Raw genomic sequence first — 21,960 nt, 5'->3', positions numbered from 1 at the left:
GAAACGTCGACAGAATAAACAGTTGTCTTAAGTAAAGCGCACCTACGTTTTACTTATAAGCATAAACCGGCAAAAAAAGAAAAAAAAACGGGCTTATTCAGAAATATATTTGCGCTTAGGGCTCACTCGGATTCAGGCTCACCAGAATTTTCCTCAGAGGGACTCACTCGGACTCAGACTCACTAAAATTTTTCTCAACTGGACTCACTCGGGCTCAAACTCAACAAAATATTACTGAGCCGGACACACTCAGGCTTATAGACTTTATCTGAGTCTGAATGAATTTGCCGACCTTTGCTTATATGAACAATCAAGCCGCAGTGAAAAACAAATTATTCTGAAGTTTCGACTGGGGATCATCTTGGAGAAAGACCGGCTCCCCACTGGAAACGTCGGAAGAAATGTTATGCTTTCAAATGTGAATTATAATTTGTATCCCTAACCGAACAGCCAGCAACCATCTTCTGTAGCTATGAATATATATAGTTAAAAAATCAAGCATGTAGGAAAAATCGCACAGAAAGTACCGACGTTTCGGCCGCGGGACCGGCCTTCGTCGGAGTGACGTATACACATGCAACGAAACATCACTCCGACGAAAGCCGGTCCCGCGGCCGAAACGTCCATCCTTTCTGTGCGATTTTTCCTACATGTTCGATTTTTTTTAACTTTTATTGCCGGGTCCTTCTTTATTACACTTCATTCTATACCTGTATATATCCGCCGAAACGTTGGAATTAACTAAGCTTTTGTACGTTCCTTCGTTATTTCAAACGTTTTGAAAGCATTTATGCTCACACCCCGCCACGGTGGTCTAGTGGTTATAGCGCTCGACTGCTGACCCGAAGGTCGCGGGATCGAATCCCGGCCGCGGCGGCTGCATTTTCGGTGAAGGCGAAAATGTCTGAGGCCCGTGTACTAAGATTTAGGTGCACGTTAAAGAACCCCAGGTGGTCGAAATTTCCGGAGCCCTCCACTACGACGTCTCTCATAATCATATCGTGGTTTTGGGACGTTAAACCCCAGATATTATTATTATTATTTATCCTCACACTTTTCATGTACTATATATCGCATGCATGCAGCCACTCGTCCCAGATGCGCGGCATACAAGCGTTGAACAAGTTAATAAATTTCGTTGCCAGCGCGATAGACGCCGTGCTGACACATTTATCGCGCTTCTATTCTTTAATGCAATTCTTTAATTCATGAATGCAACGGCATTTGTCATCCCGTCACAAGGGTGTACGTTCGACCTTGTGCCCGTTCGCAGCACGTGTGTACTGTTAAATAAAGGTGCGCACTGTGCTGCTTAACCAATCCTTCGCAAATGCCCTACCCTGCTGAAAAATGTTGTATTTTGCCCACGCAAACTTCACCGTTGTATGTAACCGCTTTTTATTCTACATACACTACTCACGGATTGAAACGCGACATCTTTATTATTATTATTATTATTAATATTATTATTATTATTATTATTATTATTATTATTATTATTATTATTATTATTATTATTATTATTATTATTATTATTATTATTATTATTATTATTACAATAACGACCGCTATGCACGATTGCTCGTGATAACAGCGTCATGTTGCTGCAAATCTGGCTCTGGTGCAGTCTCGTTATGTTGACTCTGGTGCAAGTGTTCGAGTCAAAATTACGCCGATATGGCACAAACTGCAGATGCTGGAAACGAAAGTATGCGCATTACTTAGCCCTAAATTTTCACGTTTCAATCCCTAAGTACTGTAGCATTTTGCGTTGGTTGCGTTTTTTAAATCTTTTTTTATCTCCCTCTCTCTTTCCAATCCCATATTTTCCCTCTCCAGTGCAGGGTAGCATACCGGATACTACCATCTGGCTAACCTCCCTGCCTTCCTCCTCACTCCGTCTCTCTCTCTTGCGTTGAAAAGGATGATTACCGTATTTAATGTGGAAAGAATATAAAATACGAAAAAGCAGCATATATGCGAATGATTTCAGCTGTGAAGCTATTAAAAAAAAATTGGCAAATATAATTTTCCTGGGAGTAGTTCATGGCTCGATCTGCAGGCACTTGAACAAACCGCTGCAATGCCGCCTATTTGAAAATTGTAATGGTACAGTACACACGAATAGTTTCCGAGTATGCTGAGCAATGAAATGACCACGTGGTTACGCTTCCGTAGCTCGTTGTTCATAAAGCTTTGGTGTCTAAAACAGCAGCCCTAACGAGGATGAACAAAGCACGAAAGCAAAATACTTCAGCTTTGTTGAAGCATTGCTAAATGCCTATGTTCAATCAAATTCCTGCACAATAAAGCAGTGTGCCGGACTTCAACGCACATGTTCATATATATATTTATATACCGGCATTTCATTATTCCTTTGAGTATCTCTTCTTCTAGATGGCGTGTGTAGATATTCTTCAAAGGGCCCCAGAAAAAAGTTTGTTAAAGTGAAAGTTCGCTGAACTGAAATAGCTATGTTGCAACTTATCAGGAACTAAAGAAAACATCAGTTGTTGAAATAAAATTTTAACCCTCTTATTTGCAGTGCGGCTTATTTGAATGCGAATTTCTGCTTATTTAAAGTATTTTGAAGAATGCAGCAATCGTTTGCCGCACTTATGCACCTAGGAGTTCAGTGGTCATAAATTGAGTCACTGTGCCGAAGCTCTCATAAACCTTTTTTGGAGCAACACTCTGCTGAGCAGCGAAGGACTTTACTTCTTCCAAGTTCATCAGTGCTTCTTTAGGTGAAATTCTTGGTGCTTCTGATAAAAGAATTACTTCTTCCTCCGTATCTTCTTCTTCTTCCTTAGCTAGAACGCTCGCTGCAATCTCGTCCGTTGACAGAGTGGCACATGTCTCAACGCGAGAGTCACATGCGGCATAGTCCTCAAAACGCTAAGCGCTGTTTGTGCCCAGTCTTTCAGACAATTTCTGATCAATATGACGTCAGAGGCATTGAATGGTGTCACAAAATATGTTCGTAGAACTCAAATGTGCTGTGCACTGTTTTCGTTAAACTGAAATGCATTACCACTTGGTCTTAAAAAAAAAAAGCTCGTACAACTGAACAGTACGTTTAGCTGACGATCGTACAGGCGGTATTTTACTGTATATACCCGTCGCATTGATGAGACCAAAAGAAGCAACGAAGTGGCTGAATTGTGAATGCTGGACAAGAACGATATCATTCCACTGAATATTAAACGTTAAAAAATATGGACCTAATTGTCTTTCTTGCATACACTGAGTGTTTTTTTCTCTATGGTTGTTGCTATTGTAAACCTCCATTATTGTATTACAATAAGAAAGATTATGTACCCCGTTCTCGGTCTCCACAATATATTTCTATCGCGGCATGAGCTGTCGAGTAGATAACAAAAAAAAAAGAGAAAGAAAACAGCTATAGTGATGAATGTACCGCATGTTTTATTTTCAGCGGGTAAATCTATCGTCGTTATATGTAAATGGCTACACCTTTTTCGACGTGTATAGGCTTTCAAGTGCTGCAAATATCATTGCATTACACGCCGTCGTAATACACACAAAGTTTATCACGTAACTTTGACTGGTTGCTTACAGCCGTATTCGTGCAATATTTTCTAGTGTAGCGATAAGAGTACAAAAATACGTGGCTTACTTCAAGACATTGCAAAATTACTCTTAAAAAGTATAGTTGGATTACATTACTAAGTAGTTTTGTAAAATATTTTTAAATGCAGTGAAATTACATTACAAAGGCCTGGGTTCGACTCTCATTCGAACCAAAAATTCTCATTATTTTATTTGCATATTTATCGACTTTTCGGTCACGGACAACGCTGATTGTTTGCTAACAACCAGCGGCGCCGACACCGAAACTTCTGCGAAACGAGCTCTTTAAAGGACCCCTGACAGCGAAATTTTTGTTGGTGACTTTTTGGCTGTAATTTGTAGCTTTGTGTCTGGTAATCTCTAAATTAAATCGTAAATGCTCTAGCGTATCGTACAACTAATTCTAGCGTAGTTAATTGTGACCATTTTAGCATCACTTCAAAACGCCCGCCTAAAAACCACAAGAAACTGGCGCCCCATGCGGGGGAGCGTCAAAGACCACGTGCACTCAAGCTGTGGTGACGTTGACAGCGCGGTTTTCAAATCGGGGCCCCGAGCGCGGTAGAGATTGAAAGTATGTGGGTGCCTCGGTATGGGTTAAACCTGTTAAGCGCGTGTCCCCTCACGAAAACTACCCCGAGAGCAGCCCGACAACAGAGCCAGAGGGGTGCGGAACAATAGGCCTCGCCGGGTGCCAGTCGTCGTAATGTGCACGTGCGCCCCGCAAACCTTCTGTGACGTCCACAATACTTGCTTTACACTTGGAACGTCACACGGGGCCTCTATCTACGTCATACCAGGATGTCGCAAGGTGCAGCCAACTCAAGTGAGCACTCACGCTTACTTTAAAACCAAATTAAGATATCTTAAAGGCAACGTTCGTCACTAATAATCGGTCAGATGTGCCCTCGTATACAGGAAAGTCAAACAACACAAAGATCTCGAGGTTTCAATTTTGGTGTCAGGGGTCCTTTAATGTCATCGCGTTAAAACTATACGTTCCGTGAAACTACCCTCAAAGCGTACACTAATTATTGAGCGATGCATGTTGAAATGACGAGTTTTCACAAAACTTTGTGCGCATCTTGTAATATGCGGGAACAAAACATTGTTTCGCTTTTTCGCAAGCTGCATGCCAAGCACGACTGACGCGTACTAACAGTGCTAAATGACCGTCGATCGATACACCGGTCGTAGGGCTAAACTCATGTAGCCCACAGTCATATTCATGTAGCCCAGAGCCGGCACGAAGCGCTGCCTCTCGCTCGTATCAAAGCTCTCGTTGCGCATTTTGTTTACAAAACCGACATAGCGCAGTGGCAAATCAGCGTGTACGAAAACTGCCACGTGAACGCCGGTGCGCCATGAGCCACGAATAAAACTCCGAGGTGCCCTTAACAAACTGCGCTCACGTGCATGAACTACCAGCGCTCTGTCATCGCGGGTTCGCAAATCGCGAAAGTTTCATGGCGCGCGCATGACAATGGGTCCTTAGTGCTGCTACCGCGTGGGTCCTACCGCGTGGGTCCTACCCGCAGACACCCGATGTGCGAATGCGGCGTGCGATGGCATCTTTAAATTCGAAATTTCTTGCAAGTTTTCTCTTCGGAGTCATAAATTCTATTGGGGTAAAACGAGAGCATATCGCATTCGTTCTGACCACCCGCGGAGCCGTAAAATGTCCTTCACGGAAACCCTAGGTTCCGCGGCACCCAGTTTGAGAAACCATGCAGTACACTGTAGATCAGTACTGGTGCTCAAAACAGTGTATGACAAAATGAACAAAAAATACAAATAGTGAGGATGGGCGTTATCTTACATTGTGGAGTCATGAGATGCAAAACATCGCGTGAAAAATAAATAAATAAATAACTGTACCACATGACACGCTCACTCAACAGAATTTTTCAAAATCAAAAAGTAATGGATGTCATTTTCATTATTTATGCTGCTTATGTACACAGTATGGAATTATGTCCCCATGTTACTCGCGTTACCGTGTTTAGTAATACACTTATAACCCGTTTGCTTTTTTTCTAGTTGTTTCTAACAGTGCGTATAACCATGAAATTATCATTGTCAATTGGCGCATACTTTTGGCAACCATTATTTAGCACTTCCCCTCGCCGCCTACCCTCTCGACGCGAATCCCCCCTCCCCTCTCCCTGCTTTACTGTTCTTTTTAACGCTATAGCGTTAGAGAGCTGGTTTCGCAGAAATGTCGCCGTCGGTGTCGGCGTCGCTACGTCGCTTGTGAGCGAAAAGTCGTCCGTGACCGAAAAATCGAGAAAGATGCAAATAAAATAAACAATAAAAATCTTCGGTCCCACCGAGAATCGAGTCCCGTCCGTTTGCGTAGCAAGCAGGAGTCCTACCACAAGGACACAATGTTACTTGCAACACCTTCGGGAAGAAACACTACATAAGTGCCATGCAGTGGAAGGAGTTTCCTTAACGCATTTTGTTCGGCAGGTGTCACGACGAAAATGAGCCCATTCGGCGATTTTTATGCGCATTGGCGAGGCCATCAAACTACGTTTTTTGCGCGACGCCATGCTTCGAAACAAGCCGGGATAGCGCAGCCATCGCCGCTAAAAACACACACGAACTTTCAAAGAGCTCCAAAAATGGCCAACTATGTCCATCTAGCGGAGAACATATCAAGCCAACGTGTCTTTTTATGGCCTCCGAGATGGCGGGCGTGCGGCGTCGCCGCCATCTCGGAGGCCATGCTCCTTTTTAGAGGAGGCGTTGATCAAGCAAACAGCAAACATTAGATAATATGCTGCCATCTGTGAGGCATTGTGAGAAATATGTCTCGACTCTAGCACAGGGAAGTGCTTTACATCGAAAACCTGTATCAGTGCCTGTACCATTACTATAGATACATCGCGCGCGCGCGTGTGTGTCTTTGTGCGTGTGCGTGTAACAACACACATTAATAAGTATGCACTTAGTGGTTGAAGTACGCACTGGGGGCCGGATTTCGCTATCGCGTTCAACTCTTAAAGGCGAAGCTTAAGGGTCCCCCAATTTTTTTTTTTTACTGACTGCTTCGTCTTTCCTTTTGCTCACTCAATTCAGAACGCCGGTACTCCCTTCTCCGCCACCTCCCTTTTTACACTCGCCCCTTTCTCCTCTTCAGTTTGGTTGTGAGAGAAGGTACGAAACATACACATACACGCCCCAAGGCAGGCAGTTGCTGCCTCGAAGAAGACAACACCTGCGACCTTCGAATCTTTTTTAACGCGCCCGATGCTCTACCACTGAGCTACGGCGGTGGTCATCCTCCCGTCCACTTTACGGGGTATATATGTGCATTTAAACCTAGGAGTGTTAGTCAGCGCCGATCGCAGCCATGGCGGCGAGTGTGGAACACTCTTTTTCTGCCTGTTGGCGTCACGTAGCACGTGACGCCAACAGGCGGAAGGTCGCAGGTTCGATCCCTGCCGGCGGAAGTTATCTTTTCGTTCGCTTTACTTTCTTCACATTTATATCTTAATTACTACAAATGACGTCCCCTCTACTTTCCTTGGCATTATTGTCTGTTAGTTATCGTTAATCTCTAAAACTTATATTTTGATTATGCTTTGTGAAGTACGTCCATAGTAATCTCTTTGTGTAACTTTTTTTTTCAATGTATAGCATGAGTATTGCTTGTTTGAGTTATCTTTAAATTTATTATGCTTTTGCCATCTTGTTGCCACAGTGAACCTGGGACGGGGGGGGGGGGGTGTCAAGCTGTTTCATGCAGCTTTTTTCCCTTGCCTCAATCAATTGCTGTGAAACAGTATGTGGATGGATGGATGAATAACTTTATTGAGGTCCTTCGGTAAACTAAAACTCAAACTCAGACTACCGTTGAAGTAGGCCTTCTGTACCCTCTCGTCCCACTCCAAGATGGCCTCCCTCCTGAATGTCGGGCCTCGATCTGCGTGAGGCAGCCTACCACTGCTCCTAGTATACTGCAGTTCTGGCATATTTGTAGCGTTTCTTTCTTTTTTTATTCAGAAAAGATCTGCGTTTACTATGGTGTATTTATACTGCAGAGTGCTGATGTAAAACGGTGCAGTGTGTTAAGAACAGTTACGAACTCTGGCGATATTCTCGACAAAAAAATAGTGTTTTCGAGAAAATTTCGTAAAAATTGACCCATTACGCACACGCACACCGAACGTCAAACGCATTTTCCAGTAAACTAAATTTAATATTAAATACTAGTAATCAAACGCTCTGCAGGCGAACATTCGTATTGCTCCTGGCCGCCGCCTGAGGAAGGGGGGCTCCGGTAGGGCTAGTCTCCCGGCCCCCGCCTCCCTTGACCCCAGCAAGGACAAAAATAAATTTATGTCTCTCTCTCTCTCAGATAAACAGGTATTCTAAGTTTTATTTTTTTGCGGCCACGATTCCAGAAACGAGCGAACTTTGAGGGTGTATGACGTAACAGATTTTTTAATAGCAAGAACACTTCGCGCAAATGCGCTTCGAAAGCCAGTAAATGGCCACAGTTTATATTCAAGAAAATCTGAGGTGATTTCCAAATCACCTACGACACATTATAAGAAATACCCCAGCACTCTTAAACAGGAAAACAAAACTTACACTTTGGACATTACCCTGTCTCATGGTAAATACCCTTGCGTTTGTGACTGCATAAAAAATTATAGCACACAATATCGAGCATTTAGCATACATACAATGGGCAAAATCATCGTTAAGGGTTTTGAAATAATTCTGATGTTCTCGTATGCATGAAACATTTGATATGTGAAATTTTTTAGCGAAAGCTGTGAAAAAAGTTATGCATTGCTCTGTTCTTGCAGTCTGTTACAACTATCACAATTTTTCCTTGCAGTTAAATTACACCAAACAAGAAAGCAAAACTATTTGCCTTAAACGTGAAGGTGCTGGCTATTCTTTTTCTCATTTCTTTAGTTACTTACTGTTTTTGTTCCATGTTCTAACATGGAAGAAAATTATAATTTTCTGATCGATCGAAAAACAGTTTAGTGTCTACCCTGATCTAACACTTTTGGGCCCTTAGGATGCGGATATGTGCACCTGGCAGCAGAAGTTTACGGGATGTGGGCTCAACTGCAAATGCGAACTGTTCCGCTTTGTTAGTACGCAAAGATTCTAATTTAGTGGGTAACTTATAGGTTGTAAGAAATACTACGGGCTGGAACAATTAATTACAATATATGTCCCCGCGGACAAAGAGGGAATATAGATTTTTCGAAAATATCGCGCCCCGCAGACTTTTGCTGGAGGGTGTGCATGTCGCGTACATGTACGCACCTAGGAGGTTTAAAGATAATTCATTGAAAAAAAGCCTCCCCGTTATGCACTGACCGTGTGCTTTCTTTCTGATAGCAGCTCCACTAATGTGGCCAAGATGCCGGCGCCCCCGGGACCCAGGGACCCGTGAGTATATTTATTTACTTATCTTAATATAGATAGATAGATAGATAGATAGATAGATAGATAGATAGATAGATAGATAGATAGATAGATAGATAGATAGATAGATAGATAGATAGATAGATAGATAGATAGATAGATAGATAGATAGATAGATAGATAGATAGATCATAATAATAATCAAAGTTGCCACTTGACGCTGAAGTAATCTCCTACGGCCCCCTCCCTCTGCTCTTTCCTCCTCGACCCATATGTTATCTCTTCGCTTCGGCGTCCACCCTCTCCCCTAAGTGTCAAATAATGACGCACAGCCAGGTGCACCGCTTACTTGTTCGTGTGACGCTATCGCATTAAATGCTGGCTATTACAGGAATTAATTAGCGTAAACGAACAAGTGTTCTGTCGGACTGCTAAGTTACCGTGCATAAGCTTTCCGAGTGCGCAGCATTGCAAGAGCAAAAAAAGAAAAAGAATGTGTCGTTGTCTGTGCAGATACCATTTCGTCAATTTCACCATGTTCCTGTTTGGCATCGGCTCACTGCTGCCTTGGAACTTCTTCATCACCGCTGATGACGTGAGTCTTCTAGACTTTTAACGAGCTAGCATGTTAGGAGGTACACTCCGGCGAACAGTGTATAGGTTAGGTTAGGTTGTGTTGTAAAGCTCGTTTAAAGCGAACAGTCTTAACTCGCAGATAACCAGCCCTTAACTTGTAGACAACCAGGTGGAGAAAAGCTCGAGCGTCTTCTTCCCATGCGGTAGGTCCGGGTTCAATTCCTAGGTCCGGCCAGAAACCCACAGGTTATTTATACTAATAGGAAGGGGTGTACCCCGACTTAGCGCTTCGTGACTCCGGGTCACGAAGCGCTAAGTCGGGCCAGTGAGTACGATATCGAAATCTGGCCCGATGAGATTGTCGGAAGTCCTCTGGCCGTTCCTTTACCTATACCACTCATGGTGTATAAGCGGAGCATTCGCCGTGTCTGCGGGAGGAAAAGAAATGTGCCGCCGGGCACCTGCCGGTAAAATAGGTACAAGCACGCTTCAGCCTGGTGCTCGGCAGTTCGAAGCCTTAGTCGCTTGGGAACAGCGAACAGCGAACAATCTTGATTCGTAGACGATGTTGGCTGTAACACTGACGAATGTTGGCAAACTGACGTCACAACGGAAGGTTCGATCGTCCACCGATCCGGAATCCGTCGTGCTGCAGCCGAAGGTGGCCGCGCTAACGGGAAGTCTACTTGCTGTTTCTGGATGGCCTCCCGTATTCACTCGCCTAATACTAGCGCTTTTGGCCCATGGTAACTAGTACGGGTTATCAAGATAAACGAAAATAATTAGAGGCAATTAAAGTAATCGGTAGAAGGCATATGGTAGAGATTCTCAGCTCGTGTCCGGCATCTCACCGCTGTCACTCAAGCGGAAAGTATTCTGCCGGAGTAACAAAGCAGCTCGAGAATTTGAGGACCACTCAGCGTGCGATGGAACTAAAAATGATAAACGTAACACCAAGAGATGGCAGAACAGCAGAGTGGATCAGATAACAAACAGGGGTAGCCGATATCGTAGTAGATATTAAGAAGAAAAGATTAACCCAGCCAGATTACGTCATGAGGGCAGATAACAGAGGGTCAGTGAAAGCGAGCGTCGGGAATGGATACCAAGAGATGGGAAACATTGCCGAGGACTGCAGAAGGGTTACGTGGAGCGACGGAATTAAGAAACTATAGGATGCACTAAATGGAATCGGCTCGCGCAGCTGGGACATTGCGGGTTTGAGATCCTTAGGAGAGGCTTTCGTCCTACAGTGGACATAAGGTAGGCCGACGATGCTGATGATGAAAGGAATTGTTAGCGTACTTCTCATGCATCTACACCTCGAAATCGCCAGCGTTTTTTTCTTTTTTTCTTTCTGCATGGGCCACGCAGTACTGGAGGTACAAGTTCCGCAACGTGAACGCATCGGGCGAGGTGCACACGAAGAGCGACATGCAAGCGGCCTTCACCAGCTACCTGGCCATGGCCAGCAAGGCACCCTACATACTCTCGTTGGTGCTGAACACCTACCTCAGTCACCGGTATGCGTGCGTACGCAGTTCTCGCGAGGCGGATTCTATAGCATTTTACGAAAATTTTGTTTTTATGCGTAATGAAAGGCATGGGCGTACGCAGGGATCTCTGTCCCCCCCTCCTCCTCCTCGCGGGTCGACTCCATATAAAACAAGTTTTGCAATTGATGCAACTACGAAAATTAAACAACGAAATGCTTCTCACAATGGCCTGCTTTTTTTTTCTTCGGCTTTCGGAGGATCAAGGTGGGAGGTAAACACTTCTTGGAGTGACGAAGAATTCGTGAACGCGGGTTGTCGCTGGAGCCGACGTTTCGGCAAGCGGACTTGTCTTCTTCAAGGCTGCAACTTTTCCCACCCTTCCTAAGCTTCCATCTTCCCCTGAACTTCTGTGCAACGTAAGGGTTCCTCAGCCTCCATTTTCGTCAAAACCCTTCATGGCTATAACCCTATGTTGAGGGTTTAAAGTGTACTGACGGGTTCACTGTTAAAGGGAATACTTGCGTGCAGGGTATGTCCGGATTTCGCTCTCTTGCGAAAGCGTAGTGACTTAGATTGTAGTATAACACTGCAGGTGGTTGACAGTTATGACACCTTGTGACGGACCAGTACCATGCACGAACAGTGTTTCCGCATCCACATGCAGCTAGGGGGCCAGCAATATAAAAGGTGCTCACTGGAGTGTTCCCTTTAACAGGACCGTACTGTACATTTAAAACAATGACGGGGCAAGTGCGATTGAGTGAAGATATGGGGATAACTTGGCGCCCCCTTTAGAGAAATAAGGGAGGGCGGCTGCCCCCCCCCCCCCCCCAACCTTGTTTTACGCGCTCAGTGACCCCCCAAGCATTCTGTCTAGATGGTTAACAAAAACAAGCTGAAACGTGCTCAGCAGCTCTGCTGCGACCCAGTCTTACGCGTCTTAGTGCAAGCTGCGGAATTTTTTTTTAATGCGAATGCATTTCTTAGTCGGGCTATGTGAGGCATCCGGCGTTGTCCGCGCGCCTCTCCGTCTCACTCCCTCTCCCATAGCAACAGCTGCGGGCGCGCGCGCTTATCCTCGCCCCTAGCAACCGGAGCAGGTGGTGCGGGCGGAGTAGCGGAGAGTGAGTGGAGAGGAGGAGTGCGCTCTGGCGTGTGTGGAGAGGGCGTAGCAGAGGGTAGGTGCAGTGCTTCGCTGCTCCTTCTCTTTCCGTTCGCTCTCTCTCCTCCCTGCGCCACCGCCTCAATGCAGTGCGTTTGAAACGCGTTTGTGCTGCCTTGGCACAGCCTGAAAACAGCGCGTTCTAAACGCGTTTGTGCTGCATTGAAGGCGGTGGCAACATCCCTGAGGTGATTACGAACGCACGTAGGAAGCGTTCGTTGAAAGAGGCGCCCAAAAGGGAGACACTTGAGCGCGTCGATTTGTCCAGCTTTACGCCATTAAAATTACTACGCCGTGTACTCTCGGCGCAAGAAATGCATTCGCATTTCCTCACGATTCCCTTCGGGGAGGTGGGGGCATTTTTTTTACTCTTGATCCAAATAAAATAATATGTTGACCTACACACGGACCTTATACGTACAAGGAACTCCACATAGACACGCCCGTAGTCAATTATAGATTCGTGCCGCCCCCCCCCCCCCCTTTTTTTCCTGTGCTCATTGTGGAATTTTTCATGCGCAGCATTCGACCCGCCGTGCGAATCGGCTGGCCTCTCCTGGGCTGTACTCTCTTCTTCGTGGCCACGGCAGCACTCGTCAAGGTGGACACCGACCAGTGTAAGTCTGCGAACGCGTATATATACGATTAAAGAACGTGAAACTGAGAAGCGACCAACCTGAACGATGACAAAAGGGAACAACACATTTCACAAGTCGATCGTTCAGTACACGAATGAAACTGGAGTGCGTGCATGTATTTACTTCGATTGAAACGAAACACCTTCCTACCACTTCGATTGACTTCAGGTGCAGTCTCCAGTGATTTGGGGGAAAAAGAAGTTGTAAGTTGAAACTCTGTACAACGAACACTGATACGGCGAATTATCGCTTATAACGAACTAAATACGAACTTTGGCTCGTCACGCTTCATTTCAGAGACATTTATTCTTTTTAACAGCGGACTTGATTATGCTCGGCTTGCCCCCGCATAGTGTTCACAAAAGCTATCATGATCGTGCCGGCGCGCGCTCTTTTTGTCCTCTTCTTCATCTTCTTGTTCGCTCCCCGAGCACGTGCGCCCGGCGCGCGCTCACAAAAAAAAAAAGAGAAAAAAAAACAGAGATCAAGACAGAAAGAGATAGAAAGATAAAGGGCACGGGTTTGGCGGTCGTTGATTACGAGCGCGTTCACTCGTAATTTGAAGTGAGGCATACAGAATGATGCACCGCCGTTATCGTTTCATTTATTTGGATTTGCCTTGTTTTTTTTAAGGTATTTTTTCCCATACCTTTAACCTATGCGCTCAGTTCTTCATAATCTATGCGTAAGTCCGACACGTTGGAATCGAGATTGGTGATCACCACGTCTTCATCACCTGACAAAAACATATCGTCAGACCACGCACCATCACATGAATTTCTGGCCGAAGAATGCGGATTTGCGCCGCATGTCATATTAATAGGGGCTTTTAGCTTGTACGTATATTTTTTACGTTACCGTGTTACCGGATACCGGGTGGAATCTGCGCATGCGTGGGCCTTTACGGAACGTAGACTTGCTTTCACGGAACGGAAACTACTCACCGGATACGTTTTAACGGTTGCGGCCATTGCTCGCGAATTCATATTCGTTCGTTGCTACTCGCGATGTAAATAACGAGGACCCGTGGTCATAGACGTCTTTACTGTGCAAGGGCTAGCTCCGAATCCCCTTCGTTCTCTTCTCTCCCTTTTGTCTCTCGCCTTTGCCCGAGCCCCTCCGCTTTTCGGCTTTTCGTAGACTCCAGCCGCCGAGTAAGAATAAGCCAACGTGCGAGCGCCAATTACGACCACGTTGTAAATTTGATCAGAGTGACCTAGAATACCGAAGCCATAAACGTGAGACCTAGAGCCCATGAGAGGGCGGATAGGTGGTGCCTTCTAGCGGAGGCCATCTAGTGGGGCCGAGATGTACCAGGCAAGCACAAAATTGTTCTTGTAGAAACTTCGTGCATTCTACTTCTGCTGTAAATGCCTTGCAGCGGCTTAATTACGAATGAGTTGCCTTTTTAATCCGTTTTTCCCTCTAAGACACTAGGCGAAAACAAGCATGTCCATTATTGTCGTTTCACGAAGCGTCACAAGATGCCTCACAGGCTTACGACGTAATTTCTCACAGGACGACGTAATTTCTCTCAAATCCAGTTCTGCCCAGCCTGAGCCGCAAAACGACTATCTACAGTGCCGCACTAGTTGCATCGGTTATCTGTCAGAAATTTGCTTTCATAATGTTGTCAACACACTTAGTAAGCTTTAGTCCCTGAATATATTTACGAATGATTCTGCCACAAATGTATTTCTTTTTTTCAAGAAAACTGAAAACGCGATAGCCGCCGCGACATCGGCTGGGACGTAGACTTATCTGGTTCGCAGGAGGCTCAAAACGTGAAAGGTGGCACAAAAAAAAAACCGAATAAATACTGAAAGACAGTGCAGGAAGGGAAATTGACAGCCACCCGTTTGTAGCACGAAGCCATAAGGAAATCCACTGCTGGCTTCCTGGTTAGCTCAGTTGGTAGAGCGACTGCACCGGAAAGGCGTTGCTCCCGGGTTCGATCCCCGGACCAGGATGGATTTTTCGGCGACTAAGAAGCTCTCTTTCTGAGAAATGCATCTGGATTTCTTTGTAGCTTCATGCTACGAACGGGTGGTCGTCAATTTCTCTTTCTTAACCCTTCCGCCACCTTGCGGGATTCCGCAGAACTGATTTTCAAAGACAGTGTACAATCACATAATTTTTTTATCGTTATAAAAAAGTGGCGTAAAGTTTGGTCATCCAGCTAAAAAAAAAGCATTTTACTGGTTGCGCCGCCGTATGAACCGAACGGGAAAACTTTGGAAGTTCATCGAAGCTTGTGTTACGACGAAGGGCAGCGCCGCTTGTCCAGCGCTGAAGAAAGGCGAGCGAAGCAACACGCCAATATCGGTTGTCTGTGGTCTGGAAGCGTCCGAAATGGCAATGAAGGGGAAGGCTTTTTTTCTCGAGAAATTCCCGATTTGTTAGAGCCTATCTTTATCTCTACGTATACAACGAATGTCGGATATAACGAATTAATTTATGATCCCAGTGCTACTTTGTTATAACGAGGTTCGATTGATTGATTGATTGATTGATTGATTGATTGATTGATTGATTGATTGATTGATTGATTGATTAATTGATTGATTGATTGATTGATTGAAACTTTATTGCTCCCAGAAGAAGGGAACCGATCCGGAGGTCAGTTACGACTCACACTTTCATGCGACGGAGGAGGAGCTACAATTAAGAGCTAACGACGTAAATGCAAAATGCAAGCACTTTACCGCGCAGTCAGGTTTACACACCACCGAGCGGATCCGCTTAGTATAATAAAATAGCTTCATTATTTGTGCAAGCGCTGCTTTCGCCATATATAGTGTTCATAGCAATCTCACGTTTCCCTTCTGCAGACCAGACTGCCTTCATGGCCGCCACACTTGTCATCGTGGTCCTAATCAACAGTAAGTGATCGCTCATCTTATACTGCAGACTGTTGCATATGTGATGTGGGGAACTGCAATGATCAAGATATGTGACATCCTGGTAGTTTAAGGCAGTATTCCTAAAACTATAGTCGGGTACAACCTAATTAAAAATGTAAGCTCCGCCCACTGAACCTCGGCGCGCCGGCCCTTCACCTCGGAAGGGCAGTCGGGCTTCCTGACGAAGCGTAAGCACTTTTTCTCGGTTAATGTAAATACTACGCATATTAAGAGTTAAAGGTCGTCGTTACTACCTGAAACATCGCTTTTGGCTGAGCAACGATGTCAAAATCCCTGACGGAATTTACCAGGACGTTGAAATGAATTGAATTGAATTTTATTGCTCACATTTTTTTACAGAAAGTTTGCATGTACTGCGTGGACCCATAGCCATAGGCTAGTTTGGGTCCAAAAAGAGACATTTTATAATGGCACTTCGGACAAGCGTAACTAAAAAAGTTATATAATCTCTAATAAAGAATCAGCAAAGAAACATTACAGTACACGAAATAACCGCACAAAGAGTAAAAAAAAAGAAGGAAAGAGAACCGTTACAGCACAGGAAAGAACGAAATAAAAAGAAAAACACATACTTACACATTAAAATTAAGACAGTCATCAGGCTAAATATGACAGGACATTAATAAATCAGTACATTCTTCTAAATAGTGTTTCTCTAGTGCCTTAGTGAAATTAGAACACATTTTTATTTCAAAAGGAATAACATTCCAGATTTTAATGCCAACGAACTGTAAAAGCCATGCACCATATACGTTGTTAGTTCGCGGAATATTCCATTTACCAAAGGTTAATTGTCTGGTAGAACGAGAAGTTCTCGAACCGAAACCAGCGACTCATACGTGTGTCTGTATGGGAAAGTCAACCATCTGAAACACTCGAGAAGTGCATGACGACAGAGAAATTATTAAGCGCTATTGGATGGAGCAGTTTATGCAAATTCTCTGTGGGAGGGATAGCGGTGGCTGTGGCCGGAGCTGGCGTTTTTGCTTAGGTTGTAATCGAGTACAGATAATGCGGGCCATCTGAGCTGTGTCACGCAGCATTCATTAACTAGTGTTGATTCGCATCGCTGATGCCAGATATGGACGGACGAGCGCTAGTTAGATTTCACGCTTAAGATGTAAGCGCGACTCCGGAGCAGATATCTGCAAACTTGGAGTTGGCCCTCATAAAGTAACATGAGTCCTTATTTTGTTACATACGTTGACGACTATGCACATATAATGCATGTTCTCATTTTGTTGTTGTTGTTTTTGTTTGCATAAAGTGTGTGCACTGCCACTACGTGACGCTGAACTGTGACAGGATGGGAAGCCTAGTCAAGCTCTGATGAGCTTTTTGGTCCCATGCCCTGTGCTCTGTGAAGTGGTAAATAAATGAAATGAAATGAAAGTAATGCGCTTTCATTCATCACATTTGTTGGTTTGTAACAACTTTATTGATAGTCCTGCAGAGCTTTCGCTGACTGGGCCTTAGGTCTTCATGTATATATTTCTTCTAGTATTCTGCGGGTTTCTGCAAGGCGGCGGCACTGGTCTGGCTGGTTGCTTCCCCGAAAAGTACATGGCGTCTAACCTCAATGGTCAGGTACGTTCGCTGGCTACCTATTCTAAGTGAGTAATACTTTAGTGGCCCGGCTTGTCGTCCATCCGTATAGATCTCATGTGGTGTGATCACGCTCACAATCAAGCGATCAATACAGGCCTAAAACAAGGCCAGCAATGCTCAAAACCGGGTTAAAATAAACTAACAAAGTCTAAAGTAATAGAATGAACACAAATAGCCAAGAAGTAATCGCAGTAATTAACTTAAAATCGCTAAAAACGCTTCGTAAAAGTAGAGAGGGCGCCACCACCTCGCCAAGCGCGCGATTGCTCCTGCCACCGGCACTTCTCCAGCGCGTTCGTATCTGCGTGTGAAGGGTTAAACAACCTGACAGAACTCGCTTCAGGCGACAGGCATCTCAATTGGCATAACAAGCAGGAAGTCGATAAAGGGCAGCAAAAAGTAGCGCGCATGTCGCACACCGAGTTTGCGAATTTCCCTAACAAGATTCTGCTCGTGCCGGGGAAACCGTGCATGGTTACCTGAAACATTGACGTCATCGACGGTTTGGTAAACGGAGCAGTGGGAACTATACGAACGGGAATCGCTGGGTGCCCGTGCTACGCACTTTGTCAGGTTTCATAGTAGTGGGGCGCAGAAAAAAAAATTTTCCGTAACGGTTCGTAACGGGTTTTATTTGTACGCAAAAACCTGAAATTAAAGTATCGATCAAGAAATAGTTTTATATTTTCTCAGGAGTGAATTACGAGTTCTCTGAGCAGGCTGAATGCTTTGCGTCAAGGGAGTGAGCATGATCCCAGAAGCAGCACGTCATCGAGCGTAGTCTGTGATATGCGAGACCGCTGGTCTGATAAAACAAACTTCAGCGTCAAGAATGCCCTCTCCACGTGGCCTGTAATAACCCTGGCAACGAGTACAGAGAGCGAGAGAAAGAAAGATAGAGAGAAACAAACACAGAGACGTAAAGAAAGAAATAAATAAAGAGAAGAATAAAGTACTGGCTAACATTGCCAAGTGTAGGCGCTGCTCGCTGTTTAAACATAAACATTGTTAATATCAACTAAAGCATGTTCTCCCATATACACCCGCCACGGTGACCTATAGTGGTTATGATGCTCGACTGCTGACCCCCGAAGGTCGTGGGATCGAATCCTGGCCGCGACGGCCGCACTTAAATGGAGGCCAAATGCTAAGTCCCGTTTACTTAGGTTTAGATAGACGTTAAAGAACTCCAGATGGTCGAAATTTCCGGAGCCTTCCACTATATGGCATCCCTCGTAATCATATCGTGGTTTTGGACGTAAAACCCCAAGAATTATTATTTCTTCCATATACATATATAGACAGCAATCTGAGTGTGTCATCCTTGCATTTCTTTTTTTTTTTTTTCAGGCGATGGGCGGCGTGTTTGCCACGGTAGCGCAGATCTTCTGCTTGCTGGGGGATGCGTCGCCGACAACGAGCGCATTGCTCTACTTTCTACTCGCCGTGGTGACGTTAATCTTCACCCAGATATGCTTCGGAATATTGGTGAAGACGGTGAGTGAATCTCTATTAACTCTTTGCAGTATAGACTCTAAGAAACAAAGGATAGGATACATGTTTACTCTTTTCAGAGAGTGCCGACTTATCACACATATGTTTGTAAATACACGTTAACCTTCTTTCGAAGAGTCGCACCTCGCACGGCTCACCGAAGAGAGCGCTGTAGTGATCTCCGAACGAGAGTTAACGCGCATGCTCGTACAGAGTTGTATATGTGTTGCCAGCCCCAAGATTCACCAAAAACCTAAAGCGGCCCTAACGCAAGACTTGGGGGTCTTGGAGTGGCGCTCGCACCGGCTGCATACCTTTGATGTGTACGTTTTCCGCGTACCCATTTCGTGCGCTGCCGAAGCCACGTCGAAAGAAGCGCGTGGTTCAGATCTGATCCATCAAGTTCCGAAACGAGCCCCATCCGATGGGTTTCTGAGGTGTAATTTCTGTTTACGCTACTTTCTACTAATTATATCAATCCAATCTTAATTCGTGACTTACCTCAGTGTCCACTCCATCGTATACAACTCCTAGATTAACCCATTCCACCCTCGTATGCATGTTTTCATTTTTATCAGGGTTTCCGGACAACTCGCACCGGCGCGTGACGGGTTGGTCTGGAAGATAGCACAGAGACAGAGTGTTACTCGGTGCCCGTTCCACTAAAAATAGTAACAGGTCATCTCTTTCTTTTTTTTTCTCAGAATACAGTAAGCGCAACAGTGGGACTTTTGTGTATAAATCGTCCTCAGAAATGAGATCGACGAAAACGGAGAGACGTTAGCCACATTTGTTAGCTCTTCAACGATAAATTGTAATGCGTTTTTGAAACAATATCATTAGTTAGAGAAAAAAAATCGAGGACAGAACGAAGCGAAGGTGCAAGACAAGGAGCTTGATCCGAACAGACTTCTTCATGACGTGAACCTGTCCATTATAACACGTACAATGCGTCGGTCCCGGGTTCGAGTCCCGTGAGCCAGGACGAATATTTTTTTCGGCTGAGAGGCGTTATTACTGAAAAATCCGTGCAGATTTCTCTTCTTTTTTTTTTTGCAGCTTCCTGCTACTGGCGATCACAATTTCTTTTCCTGTAATTTTTCCTAGCTAATAATACTGTAAGCGATTCATCATGCAAGTGAAAAACCGTTATTAACCGCGAAATGTCTTTATTGCTTTTTTTTTTACTTACAGGAATTCTACCGGCACTATACATCTACGCAAGCAGGTGAATCCCCGAGACATTTCTTTTTGAAAGCAGTGTAAACGTTAACTGTTTCAGAAAGTGTCATTACAACTTATTAACTACGTGTTGGTTTTGCGCAGTGAGTTACAAAGACTTTGACAAGCTCCAACTGGAGAATGGCATCACCAAGGCATCACCATGGCAAATCTTCAAGGGGGTGAGCGCCAACTGATAACTGTTTGTATTATCGCAAAATCAGCGCCGTATAACTTTAAATTTCATTTCAATTGATCGATCACCTTGCCTGTGTGCGGTCATTGGTTGCAGATAAAGCCATGTTTAGGACGCCACAAAATCCCAACGTCTGAAGTAATTTTGATCAAACAATAGTCTGCTTTTATTTGGATTTGCAAGGATAGTTGTGACTAAACATCCACAACCCAGCGACAACCGTGTCCGGACAACAGAAACTGATCTCTGAGGCTGTAGATTTGTTGAATGCATGCGCCGGAAACGATCCTACATAGAGCCTTTAAGAACAGAACTTCAGCGCAAATGAAGACGGACCACGAAGACTAGAAAGACACGAAGACTAGAAAGCGCCAGTCCAAGCGCCAGTCCTTGTCTTTCTAGTCTTCGTGGTCCGTCTTCATTTGCGCTGAAGTTCTGTTCCTAAATGCTATGTACCAACTAGGCCCAACAAAAGTTTTACTGAAGTTCTACATAGAGCCGCTTTAGCAGGCCGTAGCTATAGACGCCATGTTTGAAATCGTCAACATAATTTTCGGAAAGTGTCAGGAAGGCATGGCATATTCCTTTTCATGCGAGGTTAAGGCAACAGCTATCCTTTTCAAATATGTAAGTGAGGGGAACCTTGAAGCAGAGTATCGTTTCAAGTCAACGGCTGTCTGTGACGTCATGCATAATTACTTACACGATTTTGTTTTTCAGGGATGGATGTACTACGTGTCTATTATCCTCATATTCTGGGTGACGCTGTCGATATTTCCGGCCATAATGGTCTTGGTTGTGTCCACACGCGCAGACAGCGGAGCTCCCCTTGCAAGTAAGGATACGTTGCATTTAGAAATCGGAACGTTAACGTCTGCAGTCGCCGTTTGAAAGAGTAACTAACTGTCCGTTCTATCTCTTTCCAGACAAGTTCTTCCTTCCTATTGCTGGCTTCCTGGTGTTCAACGTTGGCGACCTTGTGGGCAGGATCATTTCCAGCTACCTACCACTGGTATAAGATATATAGATGTCCTGCAGTGTGTTATTTGCACGCCTTTATCCCATTCTGAAAAATAGAAGGAAAAAAAGAAACTGAGAAGGTAGGAATGTTAACCAATGTCATGTGGTCATCAGCGTTCCGCTGTGAATTAAGAAGAGTAGCCGGCGGAACGCTGCAATTCTGCGCTAAATGTGTCCTAGCAACAAAATTTCTGGCGCGAGAAAGTGTGTCTGCAGCTTTATAAAAAAAAAAAGTCACAGTTTCTCCGCAGCAGGGAAGGAATGAATGCGATACCAACAAATAGGAATGCTATACGAAGTAAGGCTAGCAGCGAACTCCTCTGGCATTCGACCTGGCGTAAGTCAACAAAATGCTGGCGTAAGGGAACGCGGCCGCTGCAGCGAGCGAAGCGACCTTCGCTCTGTCTGTCGCTTCACCGCAAACTGAGCATTGAGGTTATAGCGCGTACAAAGGTATAAGACGTCTGCTAATCCCTGTCAATCAAGATAGGGCGCGCGCCACCGCGCCTGACTTATCAAAGTACCCGGATGCTGCCGTAGCCACGCAGCCTCACCTGGCCCCCACAGGCCTTTCGCGCGACGAAAAACGGCCGGCGCGTTTGCCCTCCGCTTGAGCCCCGATCGTCGGCGA

The 21,960-nt window shown here is 44.9% G+C and overlaps 1 protein-coding gene across 4 annotated transcripts in view; it reads left to right on the top strand.

The window, feature by feature from the left end:
* The window catches only part of LOC119374672 (equilibrative nucleoside transporter 2), a 59,721-nt gene that overhangs the window by 36,211 nt on the left and 1,550 nt on the right, over positions 1–21,960 (top strand). For all 4 annotated transcript variants that reach the window (XM_037644843.2, XM_037644845.2, XM_037644842.2 and 1 more), the window contains 11 exons: positions 8,971–9,018; positions 9,508–9,589; positions 10,945–11,093; positions 12,751–12,845; positions 15,698–15,748; positions 17,292–17,377; positions 18,749–18,895; positions 20,087–20,120; positions 20,219–20,295; positions 21,030–21,144; positions 21,236–21,321. In XM_037644843.2, coding sequence (XP_037500771.1) covers positions 8,971–9,018; positions 9,508–9,589; positions 10,945–11,093; positions 12,751–12,845; positions 15,698–15,748; positions 17,292–17,377; positions 18,749–18,895; positions 20,087–20,120; positions 20,219–20,295; positions 21,030–21,144; positions 21,236–21,321 — 970 coding nt within the window. The remainder of the gene's footprint in view (positions 1–8,970; positions 9,019–9,507; positions 9,590–10,944; positions 11,094–12,750; positions 12,846–15,697; positions 15,749–17,291; positions 17,378–18,748; positions 18,896–20,086; positions 20,121–20,218; positions 20,296–21,029; positions 21,145–21,235; positions 21,322–21,960) is intronic.

The sequence above is a fragment of the Rhipicephalus sanguineus genome, chromosome 11 (genome assembly GCF_013339695.2).
Source record: "Rhipicephalus sanguineus isolate Rsan-2018 chromosome 11, BIME_Rsan_1.4, whole genome shotgun sequence".
In the NCBI taxonomy this organism is placed as follows: domain Eukaryota; kingdom Metazoa; phylum Arthropoda; class Arachnida; order Ixodida; family Ixodidae; genus Rhipicephalus; species Rhipicephalus sanguineus.
This window is presented reverse-complemented; position numbering and strand designations above follow the sequence as displayed.